Source organism: Amphiura filiformis, chromosome 14 (genome assembly GCF_039555335.1).
Source record: "Amphiura filiformis chromosome 14, Afil_fr2py, whole genome shotgun sequence".
Classification (NCBI taxonomy): domain Eukaryota; kingdom Metazoa; phylum Echinodermata; class Ophiuroidea; order Amphilepidida; family Amphiuridae; genus Amphiura; species Amphiura filiformis.
In genome coordinates this window covers 51763731-51779491 of record NC_092641.1, presented here as the reverse complement: position 1 = coordinate 51779491, position 15761 = coordinate 51763731, and the positions used below count along the sequence as shown (strand labels likewise).

Genomic DNA, 15761 nt, shown 5'->3' with positions numbered 1-15761 from the left:
TTTTTCTTAGATTTTAACCAAAATGTTTTGGAAATGTCAAATTTTTTATCAGAAATCAAAAGGTTTAAGCCTTGAAACACTATTTTACTGGAATTTAAGTTGCTTCTATGCATGATTACAGTAAACAGAAACATATTTAAGTGGTTTGAAATTTTGACCCTAAAAATCAAAAGTTACACCCTTTACTGTGAAAATGACCATATATCAAAATTCATTAAAAGTATTTACATTTCTTCAGGCTGCGACAAATCGCTTCTGTCCGATAGCCGGGGCAATCACATTTTTGTCGGGCAATTAAAACTCTGAAGAGCTGTGCCCGATCGGGCAAGTCTAAAGTTAAACCAATTAAAGCTTGATGATTTAAAATGGAGTATTTCTGTCCAACTTGGCGTGTTCACAGAAGTAAAAAAACGTCAAAACAAAGTAGAAAACTTCTTGAAATGGAACTCAAATTTCGCTAGGCACTCGTATCCCACACCAGACTTGCAGACATACATGTACATGTATATATGCTAATGAACATCATGCCGTTACGTGACGTATTGGAAGTTTGGCCAATTATAGAACCTGTTTCCTGCAAATATCATGACGTCAATGGCGTCAGCTGGCGATGTATTTGCATATGATTGAGATTGAGATGTACTAGTAGTTGGTGAAATACGTAAATCGCCGTGACTTTACTGACAAAATTTCACATAAAATACACATTATTTTCCACATGTAAGAAACAAACAGTGAAATAATTGAATGAAATGTTCATTTTTTATGCATTTCATGAATACTCATTTATTTATCAACTTAACTGAGAAAAGTATTGGATTTCGTATGAAACTGCCAAATTCGCACACTTACGGTACTATGCACTGCACTGCATGATGAGTACCGTATGTGACTTTGTCGACAATTGTTGCCGGGAATATGGGTTAATTTCGGGCAATTTCGGGCAACCAATTTTTGGATATTGCCTGCCCGATCGGGCAAGCTAAAAAATAAAATTTGTCGCGGCCTGCATTTCTTTGTTTTATACAATTTACGTAACACTTGTAGAAATATGTATATTAAATTAATTAAGAACACAGACAAAATACATCATTCATTAAAAGACATAAAAGTTAAAACATTTAGTTCATTATTTACATTTCTCATTAAAACGAACAGAAAACTTTCCTGATTAATAATATTTTACGATCGTACGTCAAGAGGCATGGCACTTTTGCGTGTCTGTTTACGGTACCCTACCATTGATTGGACCCACACCATACCCGCGCTTCGCGTAAGTCATTCATTACATAATGGGTTGAAGGAGTCACACTTTATACAATCACGCCATTGCGTGGCCCGGAGACTTGTCAAGCAATCGATCCGCACGGGTGTGTTCTGGGACGAATATATGCATGCTACTGCCTAGTCACCGTGAGGCTACCATTGCATTGATTGAACCCATGTCACGCCCGGCGCTTCGGCATACTAGTGGCAGCTAATACTCGCGGTGAAGAAAGGTGGTGAAAGTCGGCACAGCATTATCGCAAAGCTGCTGCAGGCATTTGTTTTGTTTAATGCGCATTTGTCTTTGAGAAATTTGCTAAATTTTTTTTTTCCATTAGTGTCATGTCAAAGAAGATCAATTCGGCAACATAAAGATGGGATAAAATTATAAATTATAAGCCATCATATTTTTGGCCATATCACTATTAGGCCCTATATAAATTTTATACTTTATAAGCCATAAATAATTGAATACTAAATTATATAGCCTATTATAAAGTACTAATAAGGTAACATAATTCTAATAACAATAATATAATAATAATGATAATAATAATAATAATAATAATAATAATAATAATAATAATAATAATATAATAAAAATAATTTAATAGGCTTAAAATAAAATAAAATAGAAATGAAATAAAATAAAATAGGCCTAAGTAAAACAAAATAACAAATCAAAAACATAATGAATACCAATCTTTAGTGAAGCACATTTAATATATCGTAAATATAGGCCTATTAAATTCAATCGAACCGGAGAGTCCATCAACATACTATTTGCTTTTGTACACGCTGGACCCAGTACCGGTACTGCAAACACAGACAATCAACACTCAAAAGTCAACCAATACTATACACATACAACACCCCACTGTACAACCGGGAGTTGAAGCGATCAATCGTGCATCATCAATCAACAGCAGCACATTACCCGCGGTTTAAAAAGGGGGCGAAAGTGCACGGGTGCGAAATTGAAAGGGGGCGAAAGTGCACGGGTCCGAAATTGAAAGGGTGCGAACCGTCCTGTTTCCCTACACCCCTGCCAATTTTGTGCCTATTTTTGCATTTTTCTCAAATATTATAGCGCATTGGTTATAGGTTAATGAACGCGTATTACTTATTCTGCTTCTGCTTCTGCTTCTGCTTAATTACTCCTCAACGCTACAATCGTAACCAGGGCGAGGAGGGATTAGTGCGCGATGCGATGCGTAGAACTAGAAGTTTAACTTTTTTAGACTAGTGACTTTTGATGTTGATAATGTTTCAGGATCTCTTGTTTGAATTGCTTATTTTCTTCAATGTTGACAATGTTCTGTGGTATTAAATTCCAGTCTCTTATTGTGTTTGGGAAGAAAGAATAGACCCAGCAATCCTTCCTCCCTGACGGTCTTTGGTATGCTTTGTTGTTTGTGTTGCGGGTAAGGCGTTTAACCGGCTGCAGGTACGTTTGCTCTGGAATGGCTGCCTGACGATATGCGATCTTGTGCATTAGTGATACTCTGTTTACTTTCCTTCTGAGTTGCAGCTTATCCCATCCAAGGGATGTCAACATGTCGGTGGGACTACTGTACCGGCTGTAATCTCGTTTCACAAATCTTGCCGCTCTTCTTTGGGTTGATTCAACTTTTTTGATAAGCTCCCCATTGTTTGTGTCCCATACTGAGGTGGTCTGTCTAACGTTGTGTAAGCAAGGGCTTTAAGCTCTTGCGGACATGATAGTAGATTTCTTTTTATGAAGCCAAGCTGCCTATTGGCTTTGGCGGTTATGTTATTTATGTGTGTGTTACATTTTAAATCATGCGTTAATTCTACACCCAGATAGTTGTGACTCTGAGCTTGTTGTAATTTGCTGTTACCAATTGTGTAATCAGTAAGTATTGGGTTACGAGAATGTGTAATGCGTAGCAAGAAACACTTGTCGGCATTGAATGCCATCTGCCAGGTATGTTGCCACCTGTCCAGCATTAGCATATCATTTTGCAGCTTTTGAGCATCAGCCTTACAAGTAATGTTTCTGTATACAACACAGTCGTCCGCAAAGAGACGAATAGAGGACGTTAGATTATTTGGCAGATCGTTCAAATAAATCAGAAATAAAAGCGGTCCTAAAACCGTCCCTTGCGGAACTCCAGAGAGCACATTCACCAAGTTTGAGTTCTCACCGACTCAGTACACCGGTCGATCTTACCGCTTTCGATGTTGATTAAGATACTTCTTGCATCGATCCCGAGATGCGGAAAAACCAATAGTCATTTTGTCCCACATAAATGAATAAATAACAAAAACCCCGATCCCCGGTGGACTCACCCAAAAGGTGACGTCACACCATATGATCCTTATCCTCCTTGGTCTCCGACTGACACAGACGTGCCTATCGATTGTTCATAGCACTGTGTATCAATTTCTCGACCAAGGCGAGATATACGGTTGTAGTTTCACACCTTAGGTAAAACCAAACCGGTATTGTTCGGCTGAGGATAGTTTTGACGACATTTTCTGGCGAAAAAATGACAAAAAACGATCCAAAACTTAGCTACATATCGTGCCTCCGTTTGTATACGGGACACACGAGCAATTCAAAATGGCCGCTCGTTGACGCCATTCATTTTGTTTCCCACGTAAAACAACCATTGCAGCCTGTAAGTTACAATAGATGTTTGTACATACACATTGTATTTCATGTACGGTAGGTTATTGTTGCTATGTTAGGGTGATTACTCTATCGTTATGTCTTCATTACCGTCCAATAAAGACGAAGTTAATCAGATATTCATACGGTGGGGATTGGTAGGGACCCGTCTGACATTTTAGTAATAAAGTTAGCCAGTCCTTACTTTACCACTAACGTTAGCGACCAGCCTCCGTGCTCAGGTTTGCTTACTGGGCTTGAGTCGCGTGTTGGGGGGGGGGTAGTGCCCCCCCTCCCTTTTCTCCTCGCTTCGCCTCGGCCCTGTCGGGCTTGCCCTTCCCTGGTGACGGAGCGGGACCCACACCCGCTCTGTTTCACCCACAGGGAGTGCTCACGATCTTCTAGATGTCTTTCTTTTGCTTAGGACTCTCCGAGTTCCAGCTTGACGATTTGGATAGGCTCCGTCATCGCCATAAGACGAAGAAGAAATCTACCAAGGGCACTGGTAAGGTCGTCACGGTGGATTCTGCTGTGACAGCCCCTATGGGTCATGGCAGGTCTGCTTAAGGGGGCTCCGGTCCCCGGACAAGCAGGCGGTTCCTTCGGGACTGCTAAGCGCGTCCAAAGGCTCAGCAGCCAGCGAAAGCACTGACTATACGTCGGAGCAAAGTAGCAGGCAGCAGAGCGGTAACCACCAGCGAAAACCCTAGCGGGTTTTGCAGCAGGAGGATACCAGTCGACACGGTAGATTCTGCTGTGACAGCCCCTTTGGGTCATGGCAGGTCTGCTTAAGGGGCTCCGGTCCCGGACAAGCAGGCGGTTCCTTCGGGACTGCTAAGCGCGTCCAAAGGCTCAGCAGCCAGCGAAAGCACTGACTATACGCCGGAGCAAAGTAGCAGGCAGCAGAGCGGTAACCACCAGCGAAAACCCTAGCGGGTTTGTAGCAGGAGGATACCAGTCCTCTAGCGAAAATCCTCACGGGGTTTTAGCAGGAGGACACCCGTCTGTTGCAGGCATATCTACAGGCTCAAACAGCCACAGTAGTAGCCAGCGACGGGCAGCATGCAAGGGTACCCCGGGCTTGCCTGGGTTGAACCCTAGCATGCATGGGTTCAGCAGAGCGATACATGCTAACGCTGTGGGTGTAGTCTTAGCAGAACCAACTGGGGTTGTCACTGCAGCGTTCCATGGCGGGACCGCCGAGTGATACCCTGGGCCCTAGAATAGCTGCTGGCTGTCCACAGGGACTGGCTGGCGATTATTCAGGGGTTGGGCTCGCAGTCTCTCACGGGACAGCGACCCAGGTGCATTCGTGGCAGCTACAAAGGCGAGCTACGGCTTGACTTCAGTGGTAGCCGCTATGCACCCGCCCATAGCCGCCGGGGGTGGTCCGCCACGCACAGCGACCTTGTGCGATGCTCTAGAGGGTACAGTAAGTAGCTTGAACAGCCTAGCTGATCAACAACCCACTTATGTCCTCGAGAGCCAGCGGAGCGTGGGTGATCCATTACCGTCAATGGGTCAATTACCCTCTCTTGATCGATCACTGTTAAATCAACAGGGCATAGCTCCATTGATTGACGCTGCCTATTCAGGTGGCGAGGTGATTGATCGGGGTATCTGCGCTCAGCTACCCGTGGTACTAGGCAAGCTCCCTCTAGCCAAGGGACAGCCGGTAAGGGTACCCATACACACGGGCTTGATCCCTTGCGGGGGAACGCAGTGAGGCATGGGTACAGTGGTACACAGCCGGGAGCCTTCGCGGGCCCCTGCGCTAGTCCCGCGCCGGTACCACGCCAGCACACAGCTTGGTCCCGCAAGCAGGGAGCGCAGTGTGGCGAGGGTACAGCGGTCCACAGTTGGGAACCCTCACGGGTACCCACGCTGATACCGCGACCGGTACCGCAGCACTCGCTTTAGTCGCCACAGTCTCTGTGGCAACAAGGGGAGGCGGTGCTGGTACTGCAGTACCATGGGGTTACCCTGGTGGCGGATCCTTTCAGGGTCAGCTGCCGGCTGGGTCTGCCCCGTGGGACCGGCCGCAGGGTGTTGCTTCCACGGCCTAGCACCGTGGCAAGTGTCGCTAGCGATGGCCACGCAGTACCAACATCAGCTGTTGACCAGGCCAGCCGGCATGGGGCTAACCCAGATCTTGATCAGGGTAGGCCCGTGCTGCTAGCGCTAGGACGACGGCTGCGAGAGCATGCGGACCCAGTGGTGCCATGGCGGATACCTCAGGGTCTTGCGGGAGTACTCCCTCTTCTGCTGGCAGGTAGTCGGCGAGCCACACAGTGGTTATGCCTTCTTACCCGCTTTCAGATGCCCGTCCTCAGTTACCGTCATCATCGGAGCATGATACGGATACTGTGGGCGAGGGAAAGAGTCGGAAGCTGAGTCCGTAGTGACATCACTACAGTCTCCTTCCCCGCTGCCCCGCGAGGGGAGCAACAGCACTGATCTTCCTCCGGACACCCCCTAAGGGGAGTCCATGGAGGAGGACCAGGGATCCTTTCAGTAGGATGCTCAGCTGCTGCTTCCTCACAGGGGCGCCTGCACTCTCATTCCCGGCAAACCTCACGGGTAGATATCGTAGGGCTGTCGAGCTCAGTAGAGCTATGACGCCGGCGTGCTTGCACGCTTCCTCTGCGATGTAACGCGGGAGGACCACGGGACCTACCTGAGGGGATCCGAGAGGGACCCAGATGTCGTCAAGCGTATCACGCTCAGACAACATCTGAGCTCTTCCGCGAGGTGAGCCTATTAGCGGTGCTAACAGCTAGCCTCAACGAGAGCTCCATGGGCCTAGCCCATAGGGTGTCCACTCCAAGGAAGACCGGCGACGGGAGCCCCATCCGGAACCGCAGGCTGTTGAACACGTTCTTCAGGCCCAAGAGGTTCAGAATGGGGACTCTCGCCTCGGTGCTAACCTGCCCCATCAGGGGTATGGGAACAGCATCGCTAGATCTCTCGGACGCCTATCTGCATATGCCAATCGCCTCTCAAGATCGGAGGCATCTGCGCTTCTAGGTACAGGATCAAAATTACCAGTTTTGATACCGCCATCCGCCTGTCCATCTCTCCCAGGGTGTTTAACACTCTTGGTCAGAGCGGTGGCAGCGTACCTGAAGCACAGGGGTGTCAACATCAGTTGCTACCTGGACGTTTGGCTCATATACGGACGCACTCCACTGAAGACTACGGGTCTCATGGGGTTGATAGTCCGAGGGTGCGGGACCCTGGATTTTTGATCAGCTCAAAAAGTCCAGCGTGGTCCCGACGCAGACACCACTATTTGTAGGGGCCCAGATCACCCTCACGGAGGGGTTCGCGGTGCTCTCACCCGAGCGGGTGAGCGAACATGGTGCGTGTGCCTGACTCTTGGCGAGTCTCGGGCAAAACCCGCTGTGGCATGGATGAAGGTGGTAGGCCTAATGGCCAGTATGGTAGACCTCGTACTGTACTGCCGTTTCTACGTTAGGCTTACCCAACTACACCTTCTAGCCTGCTTGCAGGCCCAGTCGTCACCCAATATCCCTCGCGGTTCCATTGTCGGAGATCGCGCGAGAGGAACTCTGGTGGTGGACCCATCAGCCCAATTTGACCCAGGGTGTCAGGTTTCCTGCACCCCCGGTATGTCACATAGTGACGACCATAGCGCCAAAGCGGGGCTGGGGGTCCACATCCACGGAGACTCCGTCTCGGGCCTATGGGGGCCATAGAGACAGAGTTTCACATCAACCTCCCTCGCTTACGAGGAGGTGATCGTGGAATCACATACCGTTGTCCTGACGGATAACACAACCGTGGTAGCCTACCCCAACAGACAAGGGACTCCGGGCCACCACGATTGAGCCTGCATGCACGACACCTGATAGGGTGGTGCAAGTTCAGGCAGATTACGATGAGAGCGATACACATCGCGGGCGTCACCAGCATCCTCGCGCACAATCTGTCACGAGGAAGGGTGTCGGGACCAGCAGAATGGTCCCTTGCTCCGAGAGTCGCTCAGGCGATCTTCAAGGGATGTACCACCCTCGAAAGATCTGTTCGCATCTCATCGCAATCATCCACTGCCGGTGTACTGCTCAAGGGTCGCAGAACCCCCAAGCATTCACAGTGGACGCTCTGTCCATAGACTGGGGAGGGATGACAGCTTATGCAGTCCCTCCGATCTCACTACTCATGAGGGTGGTGGCCAAGATCGGGTGGGAAGACTGCATTGTCATTCTGCTAGCGGCAAGGCCGCTGGCACTCCCCGAGGTACCAGATCTGCTCCGGATGCCCGGAGCGGAGGTACCCAGTCTATCACTAGAGCACCTGCAGTTAGCTGCATGGCCCTTACCAGGGAACACGCAGCGGAGGGATACTGTTCATCAGAAGCTGTTTTCTCATCGCCGGGGCTAGACGGAAGTCTACCCTCCGTACGTATAGCCAGAGTCTGGCTCCATACTACGCTTGGTGCAATGAGACAAATAGCTCTCCGCTAGAGCCTATGTGCTGCTAGTTCGGAGTTTCTGACAGAAAAGTTCCAAGCAAGACTTCAGCGGGCCACTGGGGCCAGCTATAAGTCAGCTGTCCTCTCCATTCACCGAGGTTTGAGACGGTCGACTATCATAGCCGATGGTTACCTTATTAGTCTACGCCTCGACGGTATGTTCAGCAGTGTCTACCAAAAGGAAAGTGATCCTCCTAAGGGATCCCAACACAGTCTTAGATTACTTTAAGGGTCACCCTTTGACCTTCCGCCAAAAGCGACGCTTAAATACGTAACTCTCGAGATGGCTTTCCGGTGTGGCGTTGGCTCCGGGACGGCGGTGCTGAGTTGCACACGGTCTCGAGGTTAGCTTCCGTGTTCACAAACACTGGAGCGACACTGTTTCGGGCGCTCTGTTCTCGTGACTCTGAGAAGGCGCGGTGCATACCGACATTCGTCCCTCTCCAATCCCCAGGGTTGGGCAAGGTTCGGCTGAAGCCAAAGATAGGCTGGGGTGTCCGATAAGGCGCTGCAGCACTATTTCTTCCGAACACAAGCCTTGCGAGGGACTCACGACCGCATTCATCACCCTTACAGAGTTTTCGGTCCAGCCGCTGTCGCAATGGCTGGTCCAGGTGTTGGTGGGGTCCGGGGATCGCGAAGGTTTCGCGCCCCACGACCCACTCGACACGAGCTATCTCATCATCTTGGGTATACCGTTCGGTTGTCCCTTGAGGAGATCTAGCAGGCGGTGTCCCGGAAGCCACCTTCGCCCTTCTCTACGATACTTCCGTTTACGTTAGTAATCAGAGACGGGCGGGAGGTTTACCGGGACATTGTTCGGGCGATCATAATACGGTGGTGTACGGGTACCAGGTTTTCAGACTATACAGAATACTCAGCATGGTAAGAACCAGTGTCGCTATTCTTAACCACCAAACTTATTAAGTAAGGAGGTTTATGTCTGTGATCGCGTGGTCTTTTTTGTTTCCCGACCGTTGGGGTAAATTATTTTCTGACCTCGCGAAAACCATCGTTACCCGCTCCCGATCCCTGATCAGATGCTGACCAATCTTGTACCTCCATCCGTCGGTTACTTGCTAGATCGATCTTTCAGATGTTGATGCAAGAAGTATCTTAATCAACATCGGAACGGTAAGATCGACGTGTACTGAGTCTAGTCCCAAACAAAAATGTTTGGTAGACTCATAACCGGTGCGATCTTACCTTTCCGATGTTGATTATCCCGACCCCGCCACCCCTACAAGTTTGGTCCGGTAGGGGATCCCAAGTCGGATAAGGGACGATCATATGGTGTGACGTCACCTTTTGGGTGAGTCCACCGGGGATCGGGGTTTTTGTTATTTATTCATTTATGTGGGACAAAATGACTATTGGTTTTTTTTTTTTTTTTTGATCGATGCAAGAAGTATCTTAATCAACATCGGAAAGGTAAGATCGCACCGGTTATGAGTCTACCAAACATTTTTGTTTGGGACTATTTCACTAACTACTCTTTGCTTTCTTTGGGTTAGAAATTTATCAAGCCATGTGTGTATGTTTCCTGTGATACCACATTGTGATAGTTTTCTCAAAAGTCTTATTGGGAGAGAAATTAGACAAAATAATGCACGCATGCTGATGTTGACTTGATGCGTCTAATGCACGAGCCCCGAAGAAGGGGGAGTGCATTAGACGCATCAACATCAGCGCAAGTGCATTATTTTGTCTAATTTCTCGAGCAATAAGTAATACAAGTTTATTAATCTATTTCATACACGAGAAGAAAAAACATGTGATTTTTACTTTTTTTATATAACAAATTATCACTAAAAATGTTGGAAAACAGAACCAAATCATGCAAATATAAATGCATCAACCCACCCGAAAAATGAATCAATCCTACGCTGACGTGAACGCAGCAAAACACTGCGCGTAAGTACGCAGAGTGCACAATATACACAATCAATGCATGTTTCGTACTTTTCTAACAGCTTTTCTGATTGGCTGCTTTGCCTTTGATATAGGAGTGTACATGTATGAATGACAAGTAAGACATGTATATTATATAGGGCAAGGACTAAAACTACTGCACTGAAAATTCAGCAACTCAAGGCAAGTAGTTATTGATTTATTGATCAAATATTGGTTTTCCTCATTTTGACTGTAACTCCAAAACTGTTGTCTGTGCTGAAATTGAAAACAGGGCGTCCAAATGACACCTAGACACCCCTCTGGCTATTGCCTTGCTGCTTGCCGCTGGTCACCGCAGCGTTTCTGGTGCGGCTGCGCAGTGAAGTAAAATCATCTTCAGAGCGGCAAAGTGGCAGGAAAGTATGAAACCAGCATTTGGATGTGCAAAAGTAGCACAGAAAACATGCATTCAAGGTGCCTATAACTCGTCATACCTAGAGTTACAGTTCACTCTATTGCTATCTATTCCACAAATAAGAAACATCACAATATGTGGGCTAATTTTGGGCTCTAAGGATGTAGCTGAGGAACTCTCTCAAGGACAGTTTGGGCATGCACTGATGATTTTAATCCCATTGTACGTACCAGGGTTTGGGCGTGCGTGGATGATTTTAATCCCACTGTACTAGTCTATACTCACAAAGTTGAGATAATTAATCTACATTGATCTCATCTTTTGGGTGGGTTCAAAATTCCTTGAGTTGGCAAAACCTGCAATCTTTCTGGGAGTAATTTACTTAGTGCAAAAGTGGTCAAAATATTGCTCTGCAAAATGTCTTGATTTTCATGATTTGGATTTATCATATTGAGCAGCATTCGACTTGATGTTTCTACACTGTGTAGAGAGGGTCTACAGCATCTCTGAGGTAAAACTGACAAATACAAGGTATATTTCTTGATGCTTGAAGTTTGGATTTCTTAAACGTACAGTGCATCCATATGTACCGCTGCAAGACTTCAGGTCCGTAGATGTCCTTATGTTTATGATAAAGACTGAAGTCTTGCTGGCAGGACTAGGTGCCAATTGGAGGCATGAGAGCAGCGATCGGTGAATTTTGGGGGTCCAGGTAATGGCTATAAAAATTATGAGGCATAAGAGACTAAGAGTAGAGATCAATGAAACCTGGGGATCTACATGTAGGGAATGGTGGTAGGTGCTGAAAAAGGGGGTCTCCGCCGCGGCATACCCTCATGGTGATTTAAAGATAAGTGGACATGCTAGTAGCCGGGGCACTATAGTGTCAAGAGGGGGTATCAGGTAGCGTCCGAGGACTCTCAAAAAGCACTCTAAACAAGTATTTCCGAGACTGAAATTTTCCCCCCTAAACAAGTATAAGTTGCACGATTTGCTACCCTAAACAAGTAGTTGTCTTTTCCCCAACCCTAAACAAGTAATTGATGCAATTATTACCCGTAAACAAGTAAACGCACAGAACCCAGGCGGCGAGTGGCATGACAGGGCTGGCAATTTGTGGCAAGCCGTCTGAATTTTAAGCCATACAAGTTTACGTAGTGCTAAAGCTTACCTCAAAGTTCAGTCCAATCAGTGCAGTATGTCCAATATTTTCAAGATTTTTGGGCCAATAATTTCCCCTTTTTGGATCACAGGTCCAACACTTTTTATTGAAATATTATATTGTAGAATTTATTCTTTGGGATTGGGATGTACCCATTTCTCCACATATCCAGGAGAATTTTGAACTGCAAGTCCAACGTAAATTACGATCATGGCGATTGCAAACCACACATTGAAGTTGGATGGAAGAAGACGGCAAACACGGCCAGTTTAGCTTGGTTTATTTCCTAATTTCGTCTCGATTTAAAACATGCTAGAGCATTAATTATCATACTGGATTTAGTGGTAAACCCAACCAAAATCCTGAAACTCATTGATTTATATTTTAAGAAAGCCAAAATAGTTCCAAATTATTCAATCGTTGTGTTTGTAAATACCCCGGTAAAATTTCACACTTCAAAAGTTCTTTGACACAGCTTGTTTACAAACCTAGAAGTTCGTGGTTGCTTTGTTGCTCCTTTAGACCATGTTCCGATCAACCAAATTTTCTGGGCTGGAAGCCACCAAGACTATGAATATTGATGAGTTTAAAGAGGTTCGGCCAATCGAAAATACTCTTATATTTTTCCTCATAATTTATTGACTCCACAGTTAAGAAAAAGCATGCTGATTGGTTGTATATTCTAAACAAGTTGTGACCTCGTCCGGGGACCTCGTGTTTAGTATGCTAGCTGGGCCAGTATAGGGATCTGTCATCTCTGACAGCTGAAAGATGGCTTTTAACTGCTTTTGGGGTGTAGGAAGAAGACACTTTCCTTTCACTTTTCATGAATGAAGGAGAAAGCACAAAATCCCAAACTTGGCAAAACTACCCTAAGTGCGTAAGAGCTCCAAAAACATACCCTTTTACACCAATTTTACATGAATTTGATACCCTATTCACGTTACGCACGTAACGTACACTAGTCTGAAAAAATACCCTTTTTACGTGAATTTACGGACGCGCCTGATAGCCCCCTTCACCATTACAGTGGCCCCCCCGGGGCTAGTAGGCATATTTGCATTTGGCCAATTCCATGCCAAAAGTGCCTTTTGTAACGTCCGTAACAAAATTTTGGAACATTATTGCTCAAAACAGGAGCATTTATTTCAAACTTGCTAATCATGCCTCCATAGATTGATGTCAGACCTACTTCAAGATAAAGAAAAAAATCTGAGGAAGCACCTTTTTTTCATTATGTAAAATGTTACGGACGTTACATTTGAGATAAAATGTACCGTCCGTAACACTAAATCAACGATACAGGAGTATTAATTTCAAACTTGCTTTTCATGTTTACATAGAATGGAGTCAGGGCTTGCTCAATATAGTTAAAAGAAAAAAAAAAACACAGAACTGAATGGAGATTTAAGGATATGTACCATCTGTCAAAAAGGCAGGCACTTTCGCGTAATGTCCGTAACGCTCGTTTCTAATTTCTGTAGCTAATTAACTAAGAAAGCCAAAACAAAATTGCTTCATTATATTGAACATTAGAGTGTATACTAGTAGCATACTAAGAAATAAAGTGTTATCCTAACAGCAAACATGTATGCTATTCACTTAAAAGTTGCAAGTTGCATGTATCTGTAACGTCCGTAACGGTGGAATTGGCCATTTACAGAGTTTGATGTAAAAGGTATCTGTGAGTGTGAATCCATTGCAAGATTTGGTGATCATTTTCATGATTTTATGATTGGGAATTTTTCTTTTCATACTACACAGGTGCACTAGAGGATTTTGACAAGCCAGCGCCTACACCTTCCAAAACTCAGCCGCCAAAATCTGAGGAAGAAAAGTCGAAAAAGATGAGCAAAAGAAAGCGGCCAGTAATGAAGTGAGTACCATATCAAAGGAATAAAGGGATGTTACTCCTTTTTAAGATAGCAGACTTTATTTGTACTCAAACAAGTTTGTTAAAAGTTAAAGTGTTCTGTTGCAAAAGAATTGTGTGCAATTTTGAATGACTTTGTGACAGCTGTCCATCAATCAGCAAACTCTATGAAATTTGCTCTGTAACATCTCAGACAGTGTCTTAGCTAGCTATCCGTCTGCACATCATTTTAGTCTGGCAGTTTGCTCCTGGGATGGGCAAAATTAATGCCTTTGATGTACAGATGCTACATTATAATTGTAGGTGTTGTGAAAGGCTATTAACGTTTTTAGTAGACCAGATTTGCAAAACAAGGCCATAGCAAGTTAGCAACACATATTATATATGTAGACCCAAAGTCCTGTATCGGTACATAGGGATACACTAAGAAATCCAATTTAGTTGAAGCATCAAGAAATATGCACCTAAGATGTTGTAGACCGTCACTAGTGTTTATTATTTATATAACGTTGACCAGCTCATACGGACAGCTGAGGACAGAGAACTTCAGAAATTGTGTATCTCTAAAGCAATTACTAGCTATGGGACATGTAGCAACCAACAAGTGCATCCTTTTGATATTGTACACATAGTTTGCATTCAGAAGAGCTTACACATATTCTTCTCTCTCTTTCTCTCTTTCATAAAGGATGTTTTACCACCAGGTCAAGAAGCATTATTCAATGAATTCTTCAACAATGAAGCCGGTATGGGGGCTGCAGCTGATTTCCAGAATGCCCTGGGTGACCTGATGTCAGAGCTGGGCAAAGAATTCTCACAGGACCCACAGTTTAATGACGAGCTTAGCAAATTACTACAGACAACAATACCGCCTGGAGGTAAGGTGTTCAGTGGCAGCACCAGGAATTTTTTTGGTGGGGGGAGGGGGGCATTGGGGGAGGGGGGAAAGTGAATTTCAGGGGGCAAAATCAACAAATTTAGCGCAAAATTGGCGCAATTAGTGGAAATTTACGTAATTACGTTGGGGTTTGCCTTGCCCCAAAAGTAGGGGGGGGGATAAAATGGGGGGGGCAAGAAAAATATTAATATAGGCTCATTTAAAAGCCAAGGTAAATGGAGTGAGTGAAGAAGGGAGGGGTGAAAAGAGGGAAAGTGGAGGGGATGAAGAAAACAAGGAAGAAAGCAAAGGTCTATCACATTCCTCAATTTGTTGCAGTTTTATGGTGTTTTTAAACATGAAGTTGGGTTCTGATTGGCTAATTGAATCATGTCATCATCACATCAGCACCTCATTTGCCGATCAATCTGCATAGCATCACGTGACGGAGGCGTGATTTTACGTGATCGGTCGGCAAGTGCAAGCCGCACTAGTATCCACTTGACTGGAGCATGAGGGTACGAGTTTGAACTCCGACAGTATCATTAAGGTGGTATTACACGCCCTGATAAATTTTGTGACTAATTTTGCATTTTTCTCATAAAATAACTAAACACTGGTAACAAAAGTTATGTATATTATAGGGGCAAGGAATCCAATTACTTCACTGAAATTTCAGTGATTCAGGACAAGCAAGTGGTTCATATGTTAAGAAATGAGGTACATTCTAGCGGTACCTCTTTTCTTATCATAAATAACATACCGCTTGTCTTGAGTCACTGAAATTCCAGTGTAGTAACCGGATTCCTTGCCCCTATAATATACATAACTTTTGTTACCAGTGTGTTATCAATTTTTGAGAAAAATGCAAAAATAGTCACAAATTTATCAAGGGGTGTAGTACCACCTTAATTAGTTTGCTTTGTGGAAAATTGTGTTAGCTTGATATTCTCCTGAACAGTGAAGTTACTGCTGGAATGGTTAGGGCCACAGCAGTCAGCAAAAATCTGTTAGGGTCTTGTGTGTTCAGCATAGCGCACTATCAATCACTAATGTTTTTTTAGGGTTTTTTTTAAACATTTTTGGATATGTCTTCATAATTATGTTCCCAAGACAATTAAACTTTGTATAATATAAGTTGTTTT

General features: G+C 45.1%; 1 protein-coding gene across 2 annotated transcripts in view; it reads left to right on the top strand.

Annotated features, from left to right (window-relative positions):
- LOC140170279 (peroxisomal biogenesis factor 19-like) overlaps positions 1–15761 on the top strand; it is a 39320-nt gene that overhangs the window by 14586 nt on the left and 8973 nt on the right. For both annotated transcript variants that reach the window (XR_011861517.1, XM_072193647.1), the window contains exons 2-3: positions 13631–13742; positions 14428–14617. Coding sequence is in view for 1 of the 2 variants with exons in the window: in XM_072193647.1 (XP_072049748.1) it covers positions 14488–14617 (130 nt within the window). In the remaining variant the exon portion in view is untranslated. The remainder of the gene's footprint in view (positions 1–13630; positions 13743–14427; positions 14618–15761) is intronic.